The sequence below is a fragment of the Lipotes vexillifer genome, unplaced genomic scaffold (genome assembly GCF_000442215.2).
Source record: "Lipotes vexillifer unplaced genomic scaffold, Lipotes_vexillifer_v1.1 scaffold588, whole genome shotgun sequence".
Lineage (NCBI taxonomy): Eukaryota > Metazoa > Chordata > Mammalia > Artiodactyla > Lipotidae > Lipotes > Lipotes vexillifer.
Window position 1 is genome coordinate 379952 of NW_006778148.1, and position 26646 is coordinate 406597.

General features: G+C 39.7%; 1 protein-coding gene across 1 annotated transcript in view; it reads left to right on the forward strand.

Annotated features, from left to right (window-relative positions):
• C5 (complement C5) overlaps positions 1 to 23578 on the forward strand; it is an 86228-nt gene extending 62650 nt beyond the window's left edge. Inside the window, 14 exon segments of the mRNA XM_007451483.1 lie at positions 1 to 51; positions 1891 to 2096; positions 3487 to 3639; positions 3870 to 3935; positions 5032 to 5113; positions 6340 to 6388; positions 11743 to 11845; positions 12212 to 12286; positions 12403 to 12508; positions 13604 to 13687; positions 14617 to 14706; positions 16917 to 17000; positions 22350 to 22488; positions 23049 to 23578. The exon segment at positions 1 to 51 is cut by the window's left edge and continues 21 nt beyond it. Of these exon segments, the coding sequence (XP_007451545.1) occupies positions 1 to 51; positions 1891 to 2096; positions 3487 to 3639; positions 3870 to 3935; positions 5032 to 5113; positions 6340 to 6388; positions 11743 to 11845; positions 12212 to 12286; positions 12403 to 12508; positions 13604 to 13687; positions 14617 to 14706; positions 16917 to 17000; positions 22350 to 22488; positions 23049 to 23187 (1427 nt within the window). The 3' untranslated portion in view covers positions 23188 to 23578.
• The last annotated feature ends 3068 nt before the right edge of the window (positions 23579 to 26646 follow it).

Below are 26646 nucleotides of genomic sequence, written 5' to 3' on the forward strand. Positions count from 1 at the left end.
CACAGTTTCGTTCAATTGTCTCAGCCCTGAAGAAGGAAGCTTTGGTTAAAGGTATGACTTGTTCCTGACAGGTACTTGGCAAGCGTCTACTAGGCATGTAGCGTCTGCTAATTGGGGAAGGGGTGGTGGCATGCATAGTGGAGTGAGACACCATCCCTGCCCTCAAGAAACAAATCATCACAGTACAATGGAATAAGCGCTGTTATTCATTTACTTAGTCACTCATTCAGCACATTTTTATTCATTCCTTAATTCAACAAAGAATGAATGTGTATTGAGTGTATTGAGTATTGAGTACCTCCTATGCACCAGGCACTGTTCTAGGCTCTGGGGATAAAGCAACAGACAAAAAAAAAAAAAATTCAGGCCTTCATGAAACTTACATTCTAGTTAGGGAGAGACAAACACGATAAATAGCTAAAACATTTAATATACTGAATAGCTTAGTGATGACTGATGTGAAGAAAAATGAAGCAGGGAAGTGACACAGGGTGAGGGGGTGGGTTGTAATTTTAGATGGGGTTGTCAGGCTTAAGCCTCACTGAGAAGATGGTGTTTGAGTCAAGACGTGAAGGAGGTGAGGAAGCAAGCCAGTGGCTCTCTGGAAGGGTGTTTCCTGGTGGAGAAACAACTCTGCATATTACTGAGGTAGGAGCATGCCTGGTGCTCCAGAAAAGACCAGGAGGCCAGTATGGCTGGAGAGAAATGAGATGAGGGTAAGAAGTGATGTCAGGGAAGGAAAGGGTGAGGGAGTGCCATGTAGGACCTTGGAGGTCATTACTGGAGCTCTGCAGGACTCCTGTATACAGTTGTGCAATGTTCAAAGCACCCAAGCAAGCAAGTGAATTAAGGCTGAAATCCAGCCTGTGCTCCGCTCCCCCATCCATGCACCCTGTTTTGAGTCAGCTTCTACCCTGAGCAAGGGGTACCTGAGTCTCATTCACATCAAGGTGCTATGGGGGCCAGTGTGAGCCCCAGGAGAGTGCATGACCTAGCTTGTATTGTACCAGGTTGACTACAAAGGTATATATTTCATTTTGAAAAGTAAAGATATTGCTTCCTATGGGTCAAGAGTAAAGAAATAGAGAGGAGCTGTGGTCATTGGCCAATGTGCCTAGACCAGCACCGGCATGATTGGGCACTTCTGAGCCGTCTCCTGACTAAGATTTTCTAAAAGTTTAATAAATCTTACATGAGGTTTATCATTATCTACAAAATTTGACTTCTGTCATCATTTAAAAATGACTGACTCTTAACATATACCTCGAAACCACTTGTATAATACTTTTCAAATAACACAAAAGAAATGTCTTGGGTATTGTAAGAAATGAACATAAAATCATAGAATTTAAGAGCTAGAAGGGAATTTAATAATTCAAATAATGTTTGATTTGGAAGTATCTTTAAAAACCAAAACTTTCATTCTAAATACAGCCTCCACAAGTGAGGGAAAACATTTTGTCCAAAGTCATGCAAATCACGTAATTCTGATGTATAAATAGATAACATCAAAATTTTGAGGGATGGAATGGGAGGGTGGGATTAGCAGATGCAACCTATTATATATAGAATGGATAAACAACCAGGTCCTACTGGATAGCACAGGGAACTATAGTCAATTTTATATATGTATGTAAAATACATATATATTATATATATAAATATATATACATTCTTTTTTAGATTTTTTCCATTATAGGTTAAAAGAGCCCTGTATTAAGGGATCTTGTTTGTATTGGTCACCTTGAGAAAGTTCTTCTTACAAAAGAGTAAAAAATTTCTGGAAACCAGAAGGCCACTACCAGAAGAAACTTCTAGAAACTTGCTAGAATTGTTATGCCAAATTCACACTTTACATCATATTTACCAGTGTGATTTGTTGATGTTCAGGTAATCCACCAATATATCGTTTTTGGAAAGATGATCTTCAACAGAAAGACAGCTCTGCACGTTATACCAGCACAGCACACATGGTAGAAACCACGGCCTATGCCTTACTTACCAGCCTGAGCTTGAAAGACATGAATTATGTTAATCTAATCATCAAATGGCTATCAGAAGAGCAGAGGTATGGAGGTGGCTTTTATTCGACGCAGGTAATGTTTCTTTCTCACGGTCCATCCTCCTGGAGATATTTTTAGTGCCTCCCACACCACACATTCCACACTCCTTCTGACCTCCATGCTTTTGTCACCAAGGGAGCATACCAAAGATATGAATAAAGGACTAGAATCAAGGACCCTAATGGATATGTGCATTGACACCCTTCTGATATAGAGGAGCAAGTCAGCCTCAGGAGGTTCATTCAGGGAGTTAGTGGCAGAGCCAAAATCAGAACTCACGTCTCCTGACTCTAAGCCCAGTACTTCCTTCATGATTCTTAATTACCATGAAGAGCTAGGAGAGTTAAATCAGCAGCTGCCATGCAAAGGTACTGATGTTCCCTTCCACAAAACAAATAAAAAGTGAGAGGAATACTGATTATTAACATGTTTATCTATCTACCTACCAATGTAAACTCATTTAAGTATGTATATTTTACATTATAACTATATGCAGTTGTTTAGTGTACATCTACATTCAAGTTTATCTCAAATGTTAGCATCTTCCCTGTTCCCTGGATGCTTGGACAATGACGGGGTGTGTGTGTATATGTATATAAAATTTAGAGCTAGAGGGGTCCTTCAGGGTGACATTAGTGATCATCTAATTCGAGGAGGCAAATGGTTTCATCGTGGGTACAACTGGAGGCTTAGAGAAAAGAGGACCCCGCTTATTAGCACTGGCTGCATGGACATGGGCAGAGAGGGTAGCCACAAATTTGCTATCTCTGATCCAGCCACATTTCCTAATTTTGTAGATGAAGAAGATGAAGTCCAGAAAAATTAAGTTCATCCATTTATTCCTTCAACAAATACTTATTGAATAGCTACCATGTGTGTGTACTTACTAAATGCAATGGATGCCAAGAAAAATATACTACTTGCCCCCATGAATCTTATATTGCAGTGGGGGACGCCAATGATAAACTCTACATAAAAATATTACCAATTGAGATGAATGCTCTAAAGGGCAGAAGGGAAGAACATTAAAACAGAATAATGAGAAGGGGGAGCTTCTTTATGGCTTCACTGTGCGGATATTTAAGCTGAGACTTAAGGATGGGAAGGAGATACATTGTCATGCAAGGAGTTGGAGGTATTCTGCAAAGAGTGACTTGCCTGAAGTCACGTGCTCAGGACAGGTAGAGAACCTGGACGTGAGGCCACACTGCCTTTCTGTCCCTGCTAACAGCAGCATCCTTACTGGGGGAGGGGGACGATCTTCCTTCCACCTCCACATGGGGACCCTTAACCAGTTTCACTCAGTCAGCTGGAGTTTCATCTCCAGGCAATGCTGACTCACGTTCTCATAAGGAAGGGTATTTGTAAACAGAGAGTACATAAATAAGTAAACCTATTTTTGTGCCTTGCTGATTGTTGATAGGATACAATTAATGCCATCGAGGGCCTCACAGAGTATTCACTCCTGGTTAAAAAACTCCGCTTGAATATGGATATCAAAGTTTCTTACAAGCATAAAGGTGACCTCTACCATTATAAGATGACAGAGAAGAATTTCCTTGGGAGGCCAGTAGAGGTAAATAAAGGATTTTTTTGTAGTATTTTATTAATCGGATGGGACCTTTGAAATCATCTGTTACAGATGCTAATACGTATTTTTCTAATTACCATATTTTAGATTATTTTAAGATATATTTAAACATACAAGGAACTGGAAATAGTTCTTACTGTCCACAGCCTACAAATCTGTGTTTGTGCAAAGTAAATAAGCATGAGAAATAATATTGAACGCAAAAATCTTTCCAGGTGCCTTTCAATGATGACCTTGTTGTCCTAAGTACTGGACAAAACAATGGCTTGGCTACAGTGCATGTGAGTATTTCATGGAGAGCTGACTTAATTGGGGTTATGTGTCAGCTTGTACTAAGTAACATAAAAGAAAGTTAGGGACTTTGCCACAAAGTTACAGAAATCTGGGCTTGGGTAACCATGACTGAGGTAAGAGTCATTTATCATTCTTTCTAGCTATCTTGGTAGCTGTCCCCACAATTTCTTTTTGAAAATGGTTTTATTAATCTTTATATGTATGTAGTCTGTGTATTTGTGGAAATTATATATATATATATAATTATATAGAGAGATAAATAATTTTTATGTCTATATATGTATATATACATGTGACTTGTATGTATACACTCATACATGTATATACATGGATGTGGTGGTTAGTAACATAGTCTCACCTCATTTGTCCAGCATCATTGGGGATTGATGGATATGTAAGGGCTTAAGTTTCTTCTATTTGTAACCATAGATTGCATGGACACATATAAACAGCTTAGAAAAACGTGTAACTGCCAAATGCCTAAAATAAAATAAACTATGTATTCTGAGCATAAGTTAACATTCTATTGATTATTTAATTGTGTGCGCATCCTTAGTACATTTATTCCTTCAAAGACTGTTTATAAGATTGCATGACGGTGGGGAGATGGATGGTCCACTTTTCTGTCACTTCTGGTCATTCTCACTATACCTACTGCTGGCAGCACCCCTGCCCTTCCACGCATACCTATAATTTGTTGTTACCGCAGTGGTTTGTGGGCTGAAGAAAACCATACTTCATGACCTTGTGGTGTTCTCTGTAAAATTAGTGCACAGGCACAAGGATGAAAGTCTTAAAAACTTTCCTGTAGAGTGAGGTGCTCAGATTCGACTGCGTGGGATTTGGACCAAGGTTCTGACTGGACAGAGATCGTTATTTGCTTACCTTGGGCTTCTCAGCTATGTGTCAAATTGTGGAGTTTGCTGAAAGTCCAGTTGCTGGGAAAATGGTCTTTAATGTACACCATTTGCACTGGGTGGTGAAAATACTTTAAGCATCTCATTTCTAGCCGCAGTACTGCCATAATACCTTTTCCACTCCCCATTTTAAACAGAATACTCTTGTTTACTTGTCCCAATATAGGTAAAAACTGTGTTTCACAAAACCAGTACCTCTGAGGAAATTTGCAGCTTCCATTTGAAAATTGAAACTCAGGAAATTGAAGGTAAAACATCATGATTTACACTATAATTTTGGTTAAGCATAAAGAATGCCAAAGAGATTCCCTGATTAGGAAAAACATGCTAAATCAAAAAAACAATTTTCTGGGCTTCCCAGGTGGCGCAGTGGTTGAGAGTCCGCCTGCCGATGCAGGGGACACGGGTTCGTGCCCCGGTCCGGGAAGATCCCACATGCCGCGGAGCGGCTGGGCCCGTGAGCCATGGCCGCTGAGCCTGCGCGTCCGGAGCCTGTGCTCCGCGGCGGGAGAGGCCACAACAGTGAGAGGCCTGCATACAGCAAAAAAAAAACAAAAAACAATTTTCTTATTCAAATTCTTTAACAGGTTGACATCTGAGTAAACATAACTGTCATTTATTATAATACAGGTAACTAATACTAGTTGGAAATTGATATTAAATAACAATATCTAAGCTAAATGTATCCGCTATTGATCCAGAAATTGTTTTGACTGAAAATTACTTTAAGAATGTAACTAGCATTAAAAAAAAATGTAACTAGCTGTAAAGCCACAGAAGCGTCTAATTTCAGAAACTTGAATTTCTGTTACTTTTGTGTCAGTGTTCCATTCCTGGGCCCTGAATTTCTCTCATCACTCTGTTGGGTTTCCATCCCTTACCCTTTCTGTATCCCAAGGAGTTTGGCAAATGCACATTTCTCTGCCCCCACCTTCAACTTGATCTCTCCAGGACTTATGATCCTTTCTTAATGTGCCTTTTTTTTTAACCTGTGGCCCTCTCATCCCTCTTCTGATGGGTTGGTTCTCCCCTCCCAGTCCAGAAGCAAGGTCACTTGCACACCCCAGTTCTCCTTTACCCTCTGCCCTGATAGCTTCTGTTGGTGGCTCAGAAGCCTGTTCCTGCAGGATATTTCCAACTACCAGCAAATCCAGGCATCGGCTCTTCCTCCCTGCTACCTCCCCCAGACACGTGACCAACACTTATTTACCTTAAATGACTCCTTCCTTAAATTATAAGTTCTTGGAGAGCAGAGAACTGTTCTAATGATTTCAAGACTTCCTGGGATTGTCAGTAGCCATGAATCTCCATTAAAATCATCAAAAGTGACAACTTCCAAATCACAAATCATTTTTAAGTGTGTTTAGAGACGTGCTCATTAATGATTCTGTTCTGACATGTTGCAAAACAGCTAAAAACGGTTTACTCTTATTTTTGTTTGTTTGTTTGCTTGTTTGTTTGCTGTGTGTGCCAGCCCGCAGCTACAGCAACTCGGAATACAAGCGCATAGTGGCATGTGCCAGGTGAGCCTGTTTCCACCAAGGGGAGAGTAGACTTCAGGGTCTCACTTCTGCCAGAGTATTATTTCTCCAAATATTTTTGAATTATAAGAATGTCCAGAAGAGGCAAAATTGTTCGCTTTTTTAATGTGGAGCATAGCAGGTATTCTTTTTTTTTCTCTCGCACCTTTATTGGAGTATAAATTCTTTACAATGTTGTGTTAGTTTCTGCTGTACAACAAAGTGAATCAGCTATATGTATACATATATCCCCATACCCCCTCCCTCTTGAGCCTCCCTCCCTATCCCATCCCTCTAGGTCGTCACAAAGCATCAAGTTGATCTCCTTATGCTATGCAGCAGCTTCCCACTAGCCATCCATTTCACACTTGGTAGTGTATACATGTCAGTGCTACTCTCTCACCTCATCCCAGCTTCCTCTTCCCCACCCTCCCTCCCCGTGCCCTCAAGTCTGTTCTCTACGTCTGCGTCTTTATTCCTGCCCTGCCACTAGGTTTATTTGTACCGCTTTTAAAAATTCCATATATATATGTGTTAACATACGGTATTTGTTTTTCTCTTTCTGACTTACTTAACTCTGTATGACAGATTCTAGGTCCATCCACCTCACTACAAATAACTCAATTTTGTTCCTTTTTATGGCAGAGTAATATTCCATTGTATATATGTGTCACATCTTCTTTATACATTCATTTGTTGTTGTTTGTTTTGTTTTTTTGAATTTTATTTTATTTATTTTTTACATAGCAGGTTCTTATTAGTTATCCATTTTATACATATTAGTATATATATGTCAATCCCAATCTCCCAATTCATCCCACCACCACCACCAACCCCCCTCCGCCACTTTCCCCCCTTGGTGTCCATATGTTTGTTCTCTACATCTGTGTCCCTATTTCTGCCCTGCAAACCGGTTCATCTGTACCACTTTTCTAGGTTCCACATATATGTGTTAATATATGATATTTGTTTTTCTCTTTCTGACTTACTTCACTTTGTATGACAATCTCTAGATTCATCCACGTCTCTATAAATGACCCAATTTCGTTACTTTTTATAGCTAATATTCCATTGTATATATGTACCACATCTTCTTTATCCATTCATCTGTCGATGGACACTTAGGTTGCTTCCATGTCCTGTCTATTGTAAATAGTGCTGCAGTGAACATTGTGGTACATGACTCTTTTGGAATTATGGTTTTCTCAGGATATATGCCCAGTAGTGGGATTGCTGGGTCATACGGTAGTTCTAGTTTTAGTTTTTTAAGGAACCTCCATACTGTTCTCCATAGTGGCTGTATCAATTTACATTCCCACCAACAGTGCAGGAGGGTTCCCTTTTCTCCACACCATTCTTAAATAGCTACTTACTGTACAGAACAGCTTTGTTTTGCTCATATATAGTTTTCTCTCCCATTTTTGGCCTTTTTCTAATTCAAACAGTAAAATATTAATTTGTCTTCCAGAAAAGTAAAGATATGATATGTAAGTATTAGGAAAAGAAAGAGCAAAAGATTCTCTCAGAAGCAGCCTCCACTCTTTTACTTAGAAAAATCATGTTCACCCAGTAAATTCCCTGGCCGTTATCAGCCAGCCAGTGGTTCTCAAGTCAGGTTGCACACTGAATTCAGCTGGAGAGAGTTTAGAACTATGCAAAACTCCATCCAGGCTCACCCCTGGAGGTTCTTCTAATGGTAGCCAGGGCTAAGAACTATGGATGCTGAGCCCTTAGCAAACTAACTCCAAGTCCTGAGTTGGCCACTATCTTCGTTTCCTATTGCTGCTAGTAACAATTTACCATAACTGTAATGACTTAAAACAACCCAAATATATTATCTTATAATTCTGGGGGTCAGACGTCCTAAAATCAAGGCGTTATTGGGGCCACATTCCTTCTGGAGGCTCTAGGGGAGAATCCACGTCCTAGCCTTTTCCAGGTTCCAGAGGCACCTGCTTTCCTTGGCTTGTTGCCCCTCCCTCCATCTTCAAAGCTAGCAACACAGCATCTTCCAGTATCTCTCTCTGACTCAGACCCCTGCTTCCATCACCGTAACCTCATTCTCTGACTCTCCTGTTTATTTCCCTTATAAAGACCCCTGTGATCACATTGGGCCCATGCAGATAATCAATCAGGAGAATCGCCCTGGCTCAAGATCCTTAACCTAATCACACCTACAAGTCCCTTTTGCTATGTAAGGTAACAAATTCACAGGTTCAGGAGATTAAGAGGTGGACATCTTTGGAGGCCATTATTCTGCTTACCAAACCACCATCCTAAAATGTTTATGAAAATATAGGTTTTTGAAAATATGTATATATACTTTAGTGATCACACAGAGTGAATCAGTTAATGGCAGAGCCAGGACTAGAACACAGGCTTCTTCCTTCTTTCCACCACCCCTTAGTACCTCCTGTTCTGTTCTGTTTCCTTAATTCTTCCTGTTCTCAACAACTGGCTGGTATTTTGCTGTTTTTACTTATAATCACACATGATACAAAGCACTGAGTATGGGTAACTTAGAAATTCCATAGTGTTGTGTCATAGATTGGAGCTGAAAAGGATTTTAGGGATGATATAGTAATCCTCTTATTTTAGAAGTAAAGAAACTGAGACCCCAAGAGGTGAAGTAACTGGCCAAATTCTCACAGAGTTAGAGGCAGAGCTAGGGCCTCAAAGCCCAGACTCTGATGCCCAGTCCAGTTTCTAAACCACATCCTTCAGTTAGTGTAATCTGAGACCACTGACCTTGAGGAATAGCACAGAATTTCTCACCACCTCCTTCCCAGCATTTTGCAGCCCTGTCTGTGGTCCCTAGCTCAGTCACTCTCTTCTCAGGATTCCTTTATCAGCTAGCCCACTTGAAGTCCCTCCTTCCTTCCTTGGCCAGTCTCTGCCAGCTGTTCCCCCTCACACACCCTTCCTCATTCCCTAAGGTCCTGTTAAGGTCACCCTTTTCCAGGCAGCTTGCTTCCTGCCATTCCCACTCTTGGGTACCTCTCTTCTACAGGACAGGGTGTGATCACTGTTTAAACCCATAGCACTTGTCACAGGGAGGTATGAGCAAACTTGTTCTGGGCAAAGCTAGAATCAATGTGTGGGACCTACAGGGAGGTACACTGAGTGGGCACAAGGACTCTATGATAGTGGAGCTGGATGCCTGTGGGGCAGCCTCTGCCATGAAATACTCACATGACCTTCAGCAAATCAGCTTACTTCTCTGGGCCTCTTCTGTAAACTAAGGATATTGGACTATCTGATCCCAAATTGCCTTCAGGTAGTTCCACAACTCTGCTATACATTAAAAGGCTCTCATCAAAAACTTGTTCATTTGAATTCATTGACAGGAGGCCTAGTTCCAGATTGTTAATATACAAAAGATAGCAACAGAGATGTAATACTGCATATTCTACCCTTTGGTTTTTATAAACCGGGGACAAAATGTTCAAAAAACCAGGTGGAACATGCTTTTGGCTCTGTGATGCTGAAGCTGGGTTGGATAAATTCCAAATGTAACTGTGCAGTACTTATTCATGTGAGAAATTCTTTGCCTTCAAATATACACTCTCCTGATTTAAAAAATGCCAGCACACAATTTCTATGTTCAGAGGGTCTCTTTCGTGTATTTAGCTTTTTACAACTTCTCTGTTGTATTCATAAGAAAAGAAAAAAGGATTTCATTTCTCTCCTTCTCCTGGAACAAAATGCCTTTGGGAAAGATTGCTGTCCTTGGCAGCAGGCAAAGGGCTTCTTGAAAGGAAGGTTTCTGTTCCACGGTTGAAACAGTCACCATGGCAACCAGTCATCAAGGCCCCAGCAACTTTTCATAGACACTCTTCACTCAGGAGGCCCTTTTCCATCATGTTGACAGAGTATTTGCATCTGTGAGCCAGAGCTCTCTGCTTCTGGTGACACTCACCCATCCAATTAGGGAGATGCTAGATGTCACATTTCAGTTCCAAGTTGCCATATATTTTGTTCTAAATTGTTAATTTGGTGAAGAATGGGGTTAAATTTTTATAAGCCGGAAATTTTATAATATTTAAATTTTTATGGTAAATATGACATCTAAAACTTCTAGTAGGGTCTGCTTTATATATGTTCAGTAAGATATGATTGGGGAAAAGAGGTCCCTTGCCACCTCACTAATTCAAATAATACCTCCCATTGCACTCATATTTATTCCTTTGAGTGAGATCAGTTCATTTTCCCCTTTATGAAGCTATCTCACCAGGCTCTTCCTTTAATCCCAACTGCTCTCCCAAGCTCCACTCTCAAATGTCCGGCTGCCTCTCCCACATCATAAGGTGAGGCTGGAACCTAAAACTCAACCTTTGCAGAACCACACTCCCATCCAGTCCCTACCCCACCAACCTGCTCCTCCTTTAAGTATTCTAACTTTGCTTAATCATAGCAACAGGCCTCTCTGCCTTTCAAGATGAAGCCTTGGAATTATAAAGATAAATTTAAAACGCGAGTTTATACTTCTTCACAGTTAATTTTACAAAAAAGAAAATGAGCTCTAGAAAGGGAAAATAATTTGGGGAAAACCCTCAGCAGAACTGGGATAAAACCCAAATTTACTGATTTGGGAATTTACTGGGAATTTCAGTATTGGAAATGGGAATTTCAGTAAATGGGAATTTCAGTATTCTTTTCTCTCATACCAGAAAAACAAAAACAAAATAAACCAAATCTCCCATTTTACCCCCTTTGCCTTTCTCCTCAGCTTCCCCACAAGCACAATTCCTAGATGAAGGATAGTCCTTGAAACATTTTTTTAAATAAAATATCTATTATGAAAGTTTTAGAAAATAAAGAAAAGCATGGAAAAGAGATAATCACTTATAATCTCATCATCCAGAGAAAGTAGCTTCTAACATGTTAGTGTGTTTCCTTCCAGTCTTTTCCTGAACATGCTTATTGAGTTTCTTTCCAATATACAATTAATTTTCTTCTTAGAATATTCTCCATTAGAAAAAGAACTAGGATGAGAATCAAGAGACTTATGCAGCTCTGAGGTGAGATAGTCATGTGAGCTTGAACAAGTACCTTATCTCGTCCTCAGTTTCCTCAACTAGCTAATTAGGAGATTGGACTGAATGGCTTTTATGATCTCTTCCAACCCCAGAATGGAGGTCCATTGAGATAATCGGTCAAGTGAGTAAAGAGTTGGAATAGATGACTCAGAAATCTCTTGCATCTCTAAAATTCAGAGATTGCAACACATATATTGTAAAGAAGCAAACAACTGGAGACTCACATTAGAAAGTAAAAGCCTACCAAGGAACAGGGGCTTTTCTTAAAGAATCTTATCCATTTATTTATTTCATTTCCTAATCTCTAATTTATTTTAGCTACAAGCTCAGCAGTGAAGAATCATCATCTGGGTCCTCCCATGCAGTGATGGATATCTCTTTGCCAACTGGAGTCAATGCAAACCCAGAAGACTTAAAAGCTGTAAATGTTTTCTTTTAAATGTTGTTATGGATACCTGCTTTTATTTATTGCATTATTTTACAAACAAAGCTATTTCCATTCCTTCTAATAGTCACTTTCATAGAATCAGCCAGAATATTCTTTTCAAACCAACAATCTACCTAAGTTTTTATTTTTCAAAGTGAAATAGGGACAAATACTTGCATGGTCTGAAAAATGTGAGTGCATACGATGACGTGTTCAGACTTTTTCAAGAGGAGGAGCTGCTCTTCAATGTCTTTAAATAGTGGATTACATCCCCATGACCTAACATTCCATCACTGGGTGAATGCATTTAAACAAAAAGTCCATGAAATTAAATTTGAGCCTTCCTCTTTGTTCCCTTAGCTTGTGGAAGGGGTGGATCAACTATTAAGTGATTATGAAATCAAAGATGGACATGTTATTCTGCAACTGAATTCGGTAAGTTCCACCTCTCACCATTCTTCATTTATTATTACTATTCAAAATTTGCAGCCTAAAATATTATGAGTCTCTCCTCTCCCATAATTTTCTTAAACCTTGAATTTGTCAAACAGATTCCTTCCAATGAGTTCCTTTGTGTTCGATTCCGGATAATTGAACTTTTTCAAGTTGGGTTTCTGAGTCCTACTACTTTCACAGTGTATGAGTACCACAGACCAGGTAATCAACTCTACCCTAAAGTTTCTTCAGAGGACTGCTTTGTATTCATTATGTAGAAATGCACTAGAGGCCTGCAGATTTTATGTATCACCTCTCCCAGGGCTCATTCCTCACAAACATTCCCCACTTGGACAAACAACTGCTGTGTGACATTGAACAAATCATCTCACCTCTCTGGTCCTCAGTTTCTTCATGTTTAGAATAACTGGATTAGACTGCTCCCAACTTAAATTCTTTGCCTCAAGTTTATCTTTGGTGTTGAGTTTTACTATTCATTGCATCTCTCCTTTTTAGAGATGCCCACTCACCCAACTATTTCTTTAATCCTCCCAGAATCAACTTCTCCTCCACCTATAATCTCATCACATTTTGCAGAGAGCTCTATTATAGCAGTTGCCACATTGCATTATTATTATTGGTTTCTCCACAACCCCAGACAGAATGTTTTCATCCTTGTGCCCCTAATCTCTAGCACAGTGTCAGGTACATAATGTGTATTGATAAATGTCAAATGAATGACCCCCACGTTTGATCGTTCAGCCACTTCTGAGAATATTAAGTGATTGGAGAGTACTTTGGTTCACAAGACAGAAGACTTCAATTTGGACAGTTCTACTTGTTACAAAATTCTTAAAGTGAACCAAACTCTGAGACCCATTCAATCTAGTTTTACTTCTGAAATCATATAGAACATAGTTTGCCTCTCTTCTCGAGTGACAGAAAAAAACCCCAAAACTATGTAAATATATAGTTTCTTTTCTTCTCCAGCCTAAATAATTACCAATTACAATTCTTTCAATAGACTGTCATGTAACATAATTTTTTTCCTCTCATTCACTGAAGCACCAAATATTTTCATTCTAAGAAATGAATATTGAAGAGTAAAATTTCAAGCACAGAAAGGGAGAATATTTTGAGGGTAGAGGGGCCCATGTTAGGACAGACAATTCATAATTTAACTTCCTTGGGCCTCAGCTACAAAAAGAGGGTTTGGAATAGGTGATCTCCAAGGCCCCATGGGAGGGACTCATTGATGGGATAAATTGTTGTGCGTTCATCAAGCCACCTCTTCTAATTGCACTTTCATTGCTGCAGATAAACAGTGTACCATGTTTTATAGCATGTCCCATACCAAACTTCAGAAAGTCTGTGAAGGAGTAATGTGCAAATGTGTCGAAGGTAAACTTTGTTTAATGTGTTTAGGCTGCGTGCTTGTTTAAAGCAGCCACTCATAATCTGGGACTAATCTGGGGGAAGCTGTTTGACAAACTGTCGTTTCTCAGAAGTAGAAATGTAATCTCATCTGATTGAAAGCTCATTCCTTGAGCACTGTAAAGCTACTTTTCGACAGCTCTGGGACAATCCGATAGTTCCTACTGCACAGAGGCAGAGAAATACCATCCAGATGGTTGTTGGATATCAGAAGGATAACATGATGTGAAATTGTTACTTTTCACCTGGTCATTTTAGTGTAATAGGACCACAGCCTAAGTGAACAGAGGCTCCAGACTGAGCCGCTAGCTCCTCTTTCTTTCCCCTTGTCCTTCCCAGATAGTGACATTCTCCATTCAGTCTTTCATCTATCAAGGCAGTTTTACTTCTTGTTGGCCAAGGAAAAGACCCAGAACTCACCAATAATCAGCAATGGACTCCATGAGGGTCTGGGTTCTTTTTGGTTTTATTTTGTTTTTCAAAATCCTTAAAATCTATACATTTCTTAGGTACTTATTGCTCCATCTTAGAGCTGTAAATCAGTCAACTCATCAATTTGGTTCCTTCAAGGGATTTTTGATTATACTAAAAATGGAAAAATTTCCTCCTTTCTTCAAATGAAGCATATATATTTCTAAAGAGCTGAATGTGGGGTGACTACCCATTCTAAGAATAAGCCTCTTGTTCAAGATTTTGTTTTTGTTTGTTTTGTTTTGTTTTTGCTTTATATACTGTTTTACTTTATGGAAGAGGAGAAAATGGACAGGTCTTAGGAATCTGGTATTTGTAAGATTATATTAGATTGTCTCAGGGCTGATGAGAAAGAACTATGTTTACTCCCAAAGCTGTCTGTTCCTTACATTAACCTAACTTGTACTGTTTTTCACAAAATCCAGCTGACTGTGGACAAATGCAGACAGAACTGGATCTGACAATCTCTGCAGCTACTAGAAAAGAAACAGCATGTAAACCAGAGATTGCATACGGTAAGTTCAAAAGTTCAATGTATAGTTCCATTAAACATGACATTTTATGAAAACATGATCAGTTAGGAAGATCTACAACTTTACACAGTGATTATATAGATACAACATTCCACATGTTCCCTTGAAGGAAAATGCCATCAATTTTCAGCATTAACATGAAAAGTTATTTATCCTTCAGCAAAGAAATAGGATTTTCATTAAAAATTATAGGAGTGAGGTGCACACGCAGCCAAGACACTTTATTCCACAGACCCCATTGAATTAAAGGTGCTAAAACATATTCAAAGAGAATATTTGAGAAGCCACAGAGGTATAAGATTTCACTACTGCATTCTTCCAGTCAATCGAGCAGAAACAGAGACAAAGACAGTTCGGGGGTCTGGGTGCTTTCCAAATCCCTCCAAAGACAAGGTAAAAATATCAGTACTAAATAATTTTTAATATATGCACAGTCACAATCCATGTTTGAGACTCTCTCCATTTCAAAAGGAGCATCTCCTTCTTGTTGTCCAGACCTCAGAGCTAAATCAAGTGCCCAAGTACAGTTGTAGTCTTGTCTCAAATTCCTCATAGAATTAGATCCTTTATTTTCTGTCCATAATTTCTAATGTTTATTTCTGGCTTTTTTAATAGAGAAAGAGAGAGAGAGAGAGCATACAGATTATACACTATTTCAAATCTTTTCTTGAAAATTGGTAGGGGGTTATTTATAAATAAAAAATAAGAACAGTGCTGTTCGTGTAGCATTTTGTGTTTACTAACTGCTTTCATATATGGTTTCTCACTGGTGTCCCATAAGCCCCCTTGGAGGTAACAGAGAATTATCCTTATTTTACCAACGAAGAAAGTGAGGGTCTGGGAGACTAAATAATTTGCTCAAAGTCATGCCAGAAGTAAGTAATAGAACTAGGATGCATCCTGGTCTCCAATATTATTTCCATGATATCACGCTGAATTCTCTTAATGGAAATACAGTCATAAGAATGAATTTTGTATGGCTCATGGTCTTTCCTTCAAATTCATCTTGAGTTTTTAAAAAAATGCTAAAAAGTTGCCTAACTCAGCCAAGACCCACTGCCACTTTTAAAATACATTAAAGAGAATACTATATTGTTTTAACAATTTTTTTCTAAAATTTAGAAGAACCAAGTTATTTCTTTCCTCCATAATAGAACTATTTTAACTCTTAAATATAAGAAATCTATTTTAACACAGAGTAAATGCAATCTGAATTTAGTTCATTACATTCAAGAAAAAACTTAGCTGTCTTTTTTGGAGCTACAGGTTAATGCTGGAATAATAGAATAGAAACAAAATTAAATAATTCCCTCTATCCACCTATGGCCACAGTAGGTACATTGCCCATATCCACCATAAATACTTAAGAATCTGAAATTCAGGACAGTCTTTAAGCTACTAATTTACACAGCCTTCAGTTCTGCCACAATGAGTTCATTCATTCATCTATACGTCTTGCTAGCTAGCTAGGATCTCAAAAATGGACAAAAGCTTTTAGGTCATTCACTTCAACCCCATCGAAAGCAAAAATAAGAGGATTTTTTTTCTCAGGCCATATAGAAGAGATTGGTCCCTTCAAGATGGTCATTTCAGAGCTGAGGTCAAACACACCATAGGTTAAACATTGATGCCTGAATGAAAACAGGATTGAGAATGTTTCACGTCAGACAGTTGCCGATCCAAGCAAAGACGGGTTGGAAAATGGAGTCCTATCAAAACCCAAAGATCAAAGCCAGTGGAGGTAGCTGAAGAATGGAGGCAAGGGAACAGAGAGTCTCACATGGCAGGCCCGAGTGATAGAGAAGGAAGGGGCTCTTTGAAGTGCCCTGTAGGCATGACTCCATTCATCTCAAAGATCAGAATCTGAACTTTACATCTAAGGCTTGTTTTGTTTGATTTTGTGTGCTTCTGTCTCTTAATTTAATGTTGCTCTTATCCTAATCAGCCTGTTCTATAACAGTGACCAGAGATGGTGATTCTAAGTAGAATGAGTCATTACAGTCATGACCAGTAGAATCACACTGGGAGTATTTGGGAAGGCTTCTTGGAAGAAATGAGATTTACTGCAGGGTGCCCATAAGAGCTTGCCATGCTTCATTTCTCATATGTTTGACAGACTCTGGCTTCTATTGGACACAGCAGTAGTGGTAATAAGCATGAATTATTGTGTATGTGTGTGTTTTTTTAACCAGCTTATAAAGTTAAGATCATAGCCATCACTGAAGAAAATGCTTTTGTCAAGTATACCACAACCCTCCTGGATATCTACAAAGCTGGTAAGAATTCATTCATTCTTTCTTTCATTCAACAAATACTTAGTCCTTACTATGTGGCAGGCATTATATTAGATACAGAGGATACAATGTGAATAACACAGCCATAGGTCCTGCCTTCATAAAATTTATATTCTATTTGAGGAGACATGTTTTTTTAAAAAGGAGATGGACAAATAAACAATTATAAATCATAAGTATTATAGTTGAAACAGATGCAGAATTAATGGGGGAAACTCCTTTGGAGTGATAGCAGATGGCGTCTTTTAGGAGATGATGTTAGGAGTTAGCCATTCTTAAAGGGCAGAGTAGAGGGAACCAGATGGGCAGGAGCTGGGTCATACAGGGGTTTATAAGGCATGGTGAGAAATTTGGATTTTATTCTAGAAGTTCAAAGGGAAGCTAATAAACGGTTTTAGGTAGGCAAGAAACATTTTATGATGTATGGTTTTTAAAAATCATCCTGGTTTCTATTGGAGGGCACAAGAGTTGAAACAGGGAAACCAGTTAGGAGCATCTATGAAGTGCAAAATGGCTCAGATGCCATGTGAGTTTTGATAGGATACGTGAGCTTTAGTAACCAATACAAAAAATAAATTCATATGTAAAATAACACATAAAACACTTTAAAATATGTTCCCTTTTATTCTTTAAGTAAACTGAGCTACAGATATTGTGAAGCTGCTTGTAATGATGTAAATAGTAACACAAATCATTCATTAAATCATGTTTAATCCCAAATAAGTTGTTTTTTTTTTTTTAAGAAACTGTCAGTGTTATTTTGCTTGACTCGCTCACTCGGATAGGGGGCCGCTGTTTGTGCTTTGATTTGACAACAAGGAACCACATCAAATTTTTCCAGTTGCATGTCTACTGATAGTCATTACATGACCTATAGCCTCAATAAGTAATTTCTCCTAATAGCAGCAGTATCGTGCATGGTACTGAACACTTTCTCAGTTGCTGCTGAACTAGCAGTAATTACATTCAAATGTTTCTAGTCCTTATGATACCATCTAACATTTTCATGTATTTAATATATCTCTATTATCAGCTAAATTATAAAAACAATTACTGAAATGTCATATTTAATTTTCCTAATTTTCTTAATTTTTATTCCCCGTCAACCCTCAGAGTTTTACAAACATCATTGACAAAGTTTCAGAATTCACAGGTTTTACAAATCTTAAAAGTTCATTATATTTTTTGCTCATCACTAAAAACAAAAACACTTTCATACAATTAGTTTTTCTCTTAAATTGATATTTTATTTTGTTTTATATCAAACGACATGTCATTCTTCATTTTGTAACAGCTCTTGCTTCATTTTCATATTTCCTTTACTTATTTTTCTACGATCAGTTTTATCATTCATTCATTAATCTGTCAGCTTATTAAAGCTGAAACATTTTTTTCTTGAATACATATAGTATTGACATAATTGCTAGATTATCATAGGCAAATCACTAAAACACATATATATTCACTTTCTAAATGTTTACTCCTGTATCTGTCAAAGTGAATCTATCAGACTTGATATGATTTATAAACTGCCTTTGCAGTTCTAGCACTACTGGCTGCCTGTCAAAATCCCAATATTTTTCCAATTTTTATTAATGCAATTGTTTGAGGTCTTCACACTATTACTTAATTCTGTCTAGTGTATATTAGCTATGTGGTAGTGAATATCAAATTTATGAAAACAATATCTAAAGTGATTTTTGTCTTTGATTGCATTATCCAGAGACACTTGATAGGTGATTCAGTCAAACTGAAACAGCTGGAAATTTCAGGATTTTTACTGAAGCCCCAGACTTCTCCCTGGCATGACATTTGCACCAATAAGGTGTTCATGTAAATATTTCTCATTGACACCCTTTTTCTCAAACAGTTTGATATGCTGTCCCGTTGTTCCTTCCAGTACCTTGAGTTCAACAAAACCCATTAAGCCATCTTCAAAGTCTCTAATTTTTCATTTTAAGTTATTTAAAACACATGTTGTATTAAATAGTTGATTTTCTCAATAATGATTGAAATTTTATTACCTTATTTATATTTTTCAAAAAGCTGTGTTCTCATTTCAGTAGATATAAATTTTGCAATAAGTAGGACCACAAATCTAAATTGTGGCAATATGTTTACATTGTTTTTTTTGAAATGTTATCAAGTATTTCAACTCTGAAAATGTTTGATTATTTTTAACCATACACTAGAGTTTAAAATTCTAATAGTTTCCAAATTTTTCTTTGCTTGATCAATACTCTGACAACATTTTTTCTGATTTTTATTATTTCAAATGTTTTACTGTATGAAGTTGATTTGTGATGTTATTTTTTTCTCATTGATGATCACAAGTGTTCCTTATTTGAAACACGATTGCCATTCTGACAAAATAGGTAAGCGTTTAGCACTTTGATCTTTTCACAACCCAATTTTCAAGCACTTTTTGCATACAACATTCACATCATAAGCAATAATAAGCCATTTCTATTTTTACTGAAATAATCAAGTGCTTTTCATTCCAGAAATACAAATTACTTATTTTGTATCAATTCTTGCCTACTATCAAAAGACATTCCAGACTGTTCTGAATTTTCTGCAGCATCAGATGATTCCCAAGCTGCAGTTTTGTTTGTTTTTTTAAAAATTTTTTTGGCTGCATTGGGTCTTCATTGCTGCGTGCAGACTTTCTCTAGTTGTGGTGAGCGGGGGCTACTCTTCATTGCGTTGCGCGGGCTTCTCATTGCAGTGGCTTCTCTTCTTGCAGAGCACGGGCTCTAGGAGCGATGTCTTCAGTAGTTGCAGCACACAGGCTCAGTAGTTGTGACTCACAGGCTCTAGAGCGCAGGCTCAGTAGTTGTGGCACACGGGCTTACTTGCTCTGTGGCATGTAAGATCTTCCTGGACCAGGATTCGAACCCGTGTCTCCTGCACTGGCAGGTGGATTCTTAACCACTGCACCACCAGGGAAGTCCCTGCAGTTCTCTTTTTTTATAAATTTATTTCTGGCTGCCTTGGGTCTTCGTTGCTGCATGAGGGCTTTCTCTAGTTATGGCAAGCGGGGCCCACTCCTCGCCGTGGTGCGCAGGCTTCTCGTTGCGGTGACCTCTCTTGCTGTGGAGCACGGGCTCTAGGCATGCGGGCTTCAGTAGTTGTGGCACACCGGCCTAGCCGCTCCGCAGCATGTGGGCTCTTACCAGACCAGGCCTCGAACCCATGTCCCCTGCATTGGCAGGCAGATTCTTAACCACTGCGCCACCAGGGAAGTCCCTGCAGTTCTTTACTGATATCATTTCTTCTTTGTTCTCCTGTCAATTCAGAAGATTCATATTTATGATAGTTAAAAGGAAATGTTAAGAAAATTTTGCATACTTTGTTATCTAGTCATTCTGGGTGTTAGTTTTTAATATATATAGATTTTGAATTCATGTAAATATTAAAACACCACACACTTACCATTTACAAAAGAATTGCTGCTCACTAACAATAAACCAAAATAAAAACTAAACTACTTAGAATCAAAGGCAACTATGTGGTTCAAGGATAATGATGTTATTATCCTATGATTGGTGTTTCTCCTAAAGCACAGGATGCATAGAGTAGGTGAGGGTATAAATGAAAGAAAGATGAGTGATTGTTGAAACTGAGGTTAATTGATTATTCTCCCTTCTGAATATGCTTGAAGTTTCCCGTAACAAAAGGTTTTAAAAAATAATAAGCCCCCCTGCAGCCACACTGCTTACCATGACAGGGGCTGACTTGGCAAATAGTGCTGGGAAGGGTGTTTAGATGTTGCTGCAACAGGAAGTCATGTAATAATGGTCACCGGGAGAGCCTAAGAACATTAGCTTGAACTAACATGAATACACTAGAATTTATAGTACTAATTAAAGTTTACCATTTATGCATTACTATTATATGCTATTTAGCAACAGGTTCAGAATTTTTTCAGGATTTTAAAAAATGTTTTTCTTTATTTTCTTTATTTCTGGCTGCATTGGGTCTTCATTGCTACACGTGGGCTTTCTCTAGTTGCGGCGAGTGGGGCTACTCTTCATTGTGGTACACGGGCTTCTCAATGCAGTGGCTTCTCTTGTTGCGGAGCATGGGCTCTAGGTGCACGGGCTTCAGCAGTTGTGGCATGCAGGCTCAGTAGTTGTGGCTCACGGGCTCTAGAGCGCAGGCTCAGTAGTTGTGGTGCACGGGCTTAGTTGCTCTGTGGCATGTGGGATCTTCCCGGACCAGGGCTCAAACCCGTGTCCCCTGCATTGGCAGGCAGATTCTTAACCACTGTGCCACCAGGGAAGCCTGAGGATTTAATAATTAGTATGACTCTGCCAGAGTTTAATAACTGAATATCAGTCCTGAATTTATAGCAATGAATTCCCTGTCCTGGACTCAAAAAGTTTCCAGCCTAGCAGAGGAATCTCTAGCATGTGGAATCTCTAGCATGTGGAATGAAACATTATGATAGAAATTCAAGTATAATGGAGTAAGGGGAAGACAGATACTTTTGACAAAGAGCATCAGGGAATGTTTACTGGATATGTGAGAACTGAAGATGCGTTTAAAGATGGGTAGACATTCAACAGGCCAACACGAAGAGGAATGCATTCCAGGCAGGGAGCCAGCTTCTTGGCTACGTACTAGTTCTGTGGGAATCCCAAAGTTATCCTCCTTAAAATTTTCTAGTCTTTCGCATGTCTTGCACTTTTCTACGAAGTTGCCCATTGCCAGCTACCAAATCCTTTATTTTCCTGTGTAACATATGGAGATTAATATTGTTCAACTCTAAAGAGGTTCTTTTAATTCCTGGTTCTACAAGAGTAATAATGAAAAGCGCTTATATATTGCTTACTGTGTTCTAAGCACTTTTCATATAGTAACCCATTTAATCTCACAACAGTTCTGCAGGGTAGGTTTTACTGTGATGCCCATTTTTTGGATGAGGGGTCTGAGCTTCATTTGTCTGGGGTCACACAGCCAGTAAGTGGCAGAGCTGGGGTTTAGCCTGGGGAGCCTAATCCCAGAGTCTGAAGTGTTTTTTTTCACACACACACACTGTATTTTATTTTTACAAGAGATAAATAAACTGACACCAAGCATTGTAAATGGATGACCACAACAAAAGCAACAATGATTGCAATTACCAAACACAAAACACACTCACACTATGTCATAATATTGCAGAGTCCGAAGTGTTAACCACATGGACATTGCCTATAGCCATTAGCCTGTCAATAGAAATTTACACTGAACAATAAATAGCCATGAGGAACTGGAATTCTCGAAAGACTTAATAATTTTGACATTGTGACAAGAATGTGATAACCTTACTTGTGTGTCTCTCAGGAGAAGCTGCTGCTGAGAAAGACTCTGAAATCACCTTCATTAAAAAGACAACCTGTGTTAACGCTGACCTGGAAGAAGGAAAACAGTACTTAATTATGGGTAAAGAGGCCCTGCAGATAAAATACAATTTCCATTTCAAGTAAGTCACCAATATTTTGGAGTCTCTGATCTTCCCTCCAAAACGGAGTGCAATTTATTCTTAAACACACTGCGTGTTCTTACGTGCCCTGCTGTTAATATGCAAACCTTTAGGAGCATAAATGAAATAATGTGAGTTTAAAACAAAGAACTCCTCAAAACCACCAGGGTAGCTAAGGACGCACTGAGGATAAACCAATTGAGTGCTCAGGTCTGACAGTGAATCTGGGGGTGCTCATTGACCCCCCTTTACCACATGTGTTCCCTCAGTAAGTTCTCAGGCTGTTGTGTTTTAAAGAGGACAGTGTTCGGATACATGTTTTATTACCTGTTTTTTAAAAATAGACATTGAAACAGATGCTGTTCCTGCCTTTAACCATGGGAGCCCCAAGCAGCTCATGATCCCCAGGGTTTTGTGGACCTTCCTGGGGAGAGACGGGTCCAGAAGTGTTTGGCCGGCAACCTGATCCCTGGGCACCTGAGCAGCCTGGCCTCAGCCGAATTCAGCTCTTCTCTCTCTGTGGCCATCATCACAAATTTGTTTGCATTATTTCTTGGCAGGTACATCTACCCATTAGATTCCTTGACCTGGATTGAATATTGGCCCACAGACACCGGGTGTCCATCTTGCCAAGCATTTTTAGTGAAGCTAGATGAGTTTACCGAAGACATCTTTTTAAATGGCTGTGAAAACGCCTAAAGAAGGTCAGCTGCATCCAGTTTTCACTATGGACTCCTGTTGAAGTTTCTTCCTTTTTTTTTTCGAGCTTTCACAGCTGGTCTTATTTGGAGAGCTCACTCTACTTAGAATTAGGGACACTTGCTTTTATTAGAGAACGATTTTAAGAGCAGTAACTCTCTGAAATAACATGTCCTTGGGGGGCATGGAGACAGACACTCATTCCAAGGTTATTGGACACCAGAAGCAATAAATTGGAACCCTCCTAAAACCTACCACTCAGGAATGTTTGCTGGGGATGAAAGAATAGCCCCATTGAAATGTAGTATCTTACAAAAACATGGCCTTTGCTTGAAAGAAAATACCAAGGAACAGAAGACTGATCATTAAAGCCTGCCTTTGCTTTCAAAATGTGCGAAAAAGCGTGTTATTTTATGCTAGGTCAGCTTCAGACACACAAAGACAGGCAAATTGAGAGAGGTAGAGAAAGCAGCCTGGGAGACCTGAGAAGGCCTCACCTCAGAGCCCTCAGCAACCTGAGAAGGTAGGAGACTTGCCGTTGCCCCCTCCCCTCTTGTTGCCCTCTCCTTACCCTCATGGGGACCCTTCTACTCCCCTCCCCACCCACCCAGCACATACTCATTTCCCCTGGAACTTGTTTTCCTGGAAGGCAAGCAACCTAATGAAGAGAAACCTAGTGGGAATCAGGAGCCCTAACCAGGTCTCTGAGCCTCCACTGGGGGGTTATAAATGAGGATTTCTAACAGGAGGCTCATTTTTAAGTGACATTTTGCAGCACTTTAGATCCTATGGAAGAATTCTACATACATTCCCATTTAATGTATCCAGAATCTCACGAGGTACAGAAATTATTATTATCCCCATTTACAGATGAGGACTTTGAGGCTCAGAAAAGTGAAGCAATTTTCCCAGCCTAGTAAGGGGCAGAGTGGGAGACCAAACCCCAAGGCTCACTCACAGTCTAAATACATCCCTCTTCCACCTCTCTGCCCCATCCTATTGCTCATTGGGTTTAATTTCCTAAGACCAAGTCAGGATGCAGGTGGAGTTTCTTAGATTTAGTTTAACCAGCCCACTGAAATATTACAAGGAAACATAAACTCTGGGTGAAACGGTAATAGTGACTAAAATGCATTCCCTTTTTGAAAAATCTGCCCCTTACCAGTTAGGTGAAACTACACAAGGCCCTGCAGTGTGCCTCCTAAGTTAAACTAAGATTTTCCACTTCCAGGAACTAAGGATTTATTTTTGTTAATGTCAAAACTCACATTGTAGGCACTCCCTTGGCAAAAACAACCAGTGTGTCCAATATGCCCAAACTCTCTGCCAGAGAGGGATGAAGGGCCCCTCTAGAGCAGGCCTGAAGTGTCTCCTGTCACCTTCTTTCTGAAAGCAGGGTGGGTAGGACCACTGCAGCACCCCCGAGGCACCAGCGTCTCTGAGCCATCACATCGCCTTCTCCCTGAGCACTGTTTCAAATAGGTCAGCCACAGCGGCCTAATTAACCCACAATGCAGCTGAGATTCCAAACATCAAAGCAGGCCTTTGTGAGTGAGCCTGGATCCCTGAGAAATCCACCAGCTCCTCTTCAGCAAACTCCTAAGTACTTAAACATACTTGCTTAGTGAGGCTTTCCTGACCCTCCACACAGCAGGGCCCCTCCTCAACCCTGTAGTTCTCTTCCAAGGCACTTGCAATTATTTACTTACTCATGTATAGTTCTTTGGTGTGCCGCTTCCTGGCTCTCCTGTGAGCTCCATGTGGGCAAGGTCTGGGTCCTTTCTCTTCATCACTGTCTCCTGTTCCTGGCACAATGCCAGACACATTCTAGGGACTCAGCAAGTGTTTGTGGATTCACCAGTGAGTGTGGGGCATCAGGAGACCCGGGTTCTAGTGTGGCTGTGCCCCTGGCAGGGTTTGGGACTAGCCTCTTCACTTTTCTGATGGCCTGTGAAACAAGGGAGTTGAAACAGTCTAATGCCTCTTTTATCTAGAGCTCCAAGAAGAAATTTTATAATCTTATGAAACAGAAAACAAGACTACATGGCATGTAAGCACCCAAATGTTAGGTATGTATTTCTTCCTATAAATGTGGAGGGAGCTCAGAGAAGTGAATGAGTATGTGAGTTGGAGGAGCTTCCAAAGGCTTCCTGGAGATGGACAGCAGGATTTGGGTAGGTAGAGAGGGACAGGAGGGTCTTTCTGGTTGAAGGAAAAAGCACGAAGCAGGTTTCCACTGGGGGTAAGCAAGACAATTTAGGTGGTAAATAGTTATATGCTTATTTTAACATGTATTAGAAAACTATACAACAAGCACGACAAAGCCATGATATAAAATTCTCTTTGAAAATAAATTTATTTGTCAAAAAGTCTATTTAAGGAGTTTTTAAGTAAATAAAAGTATAGGTTGTTCTTAGGGCAAAAATCATGAGGTTGGCATGTACATACCAGGGTTTAGGAAACCCTGTCTTAAGAAAATATGTGGAATTGACAACCAGCCAAGCTTAGAGCAGGCAGCTTGACTCCTTATTTCTCAGTGAGGGGTTCTAAGCCAAAGTCATGCTCAGTTTTACTTTCCAGCCCCTGTGATGCTAATTTATTCAGCAACATCCAACAAATATGTACTGATGGGTCATCGCAGGTCAGGCCCAGTTCTAGGAGCTTGGTACCTAGATCCTTGCCCTTGTGGAACTTAGATTCCAGCGGCCGGAGACGTGTGGTAAATAATAAAGTCAATAATTAGGGGATTGACCTTGAATGTTGGCAGGTCATAAGAGCTGTGGGAAAAAGAAAAAGCAGAGCAGACTAAGGGAGATTGGGAGTGGTGGAGAGAGGGGTTGCAGCTTAACAAAGTGGTCAGGTCAAGGTGGGCTTCAGTGAGAAGTGAGACTCGAGCAAAGACTTGAAAGTGGTAAAAGAGTGAGCCATGTGGTGATCTGGGGGGTGAATGTTCCGGGCAGAGGGAGCTCCTAGTGCCCGAGCTGAAAACAGGAGCACACCTGGTATGTTCCGGGAAGAGCAGGGAGGCTGGTGTAGCAAGTGCAGACTGAGCAGAGGGGAAGTAGGTGGAGACAAGGTCAGAGAGGTCACAAGGACAAGATTGTGCAGGTCATGGACAGGGTGCTGGTTTTACTCAGAGGGAGAGGGAAGTCACTGCAAGTTTCGGAGCAGAGCAGTGACATGGTCTGTCTTACCTGTTAGGAGGATCGTGCTACTGCTCCACTGAAAATGAGGCAAGGGTCAAAACAGACCAGTTAGGAGGTTACTGCAGTAAACCAGACAAAAGCTGATGGAAATTCAACAAAGTTGAGTTTATGGAGCCTCTCAATGGATGTTAGAAAGAACTTGTTATAGGATTTGGGCTTGTGATGGATTATTTGGGGAGGGTTCAGGGAAGTGGGCTTTGCTCTGGGATGGATGCTGTCAGGAAGCAGAGGTAAACCTATGATTGAGTGTATT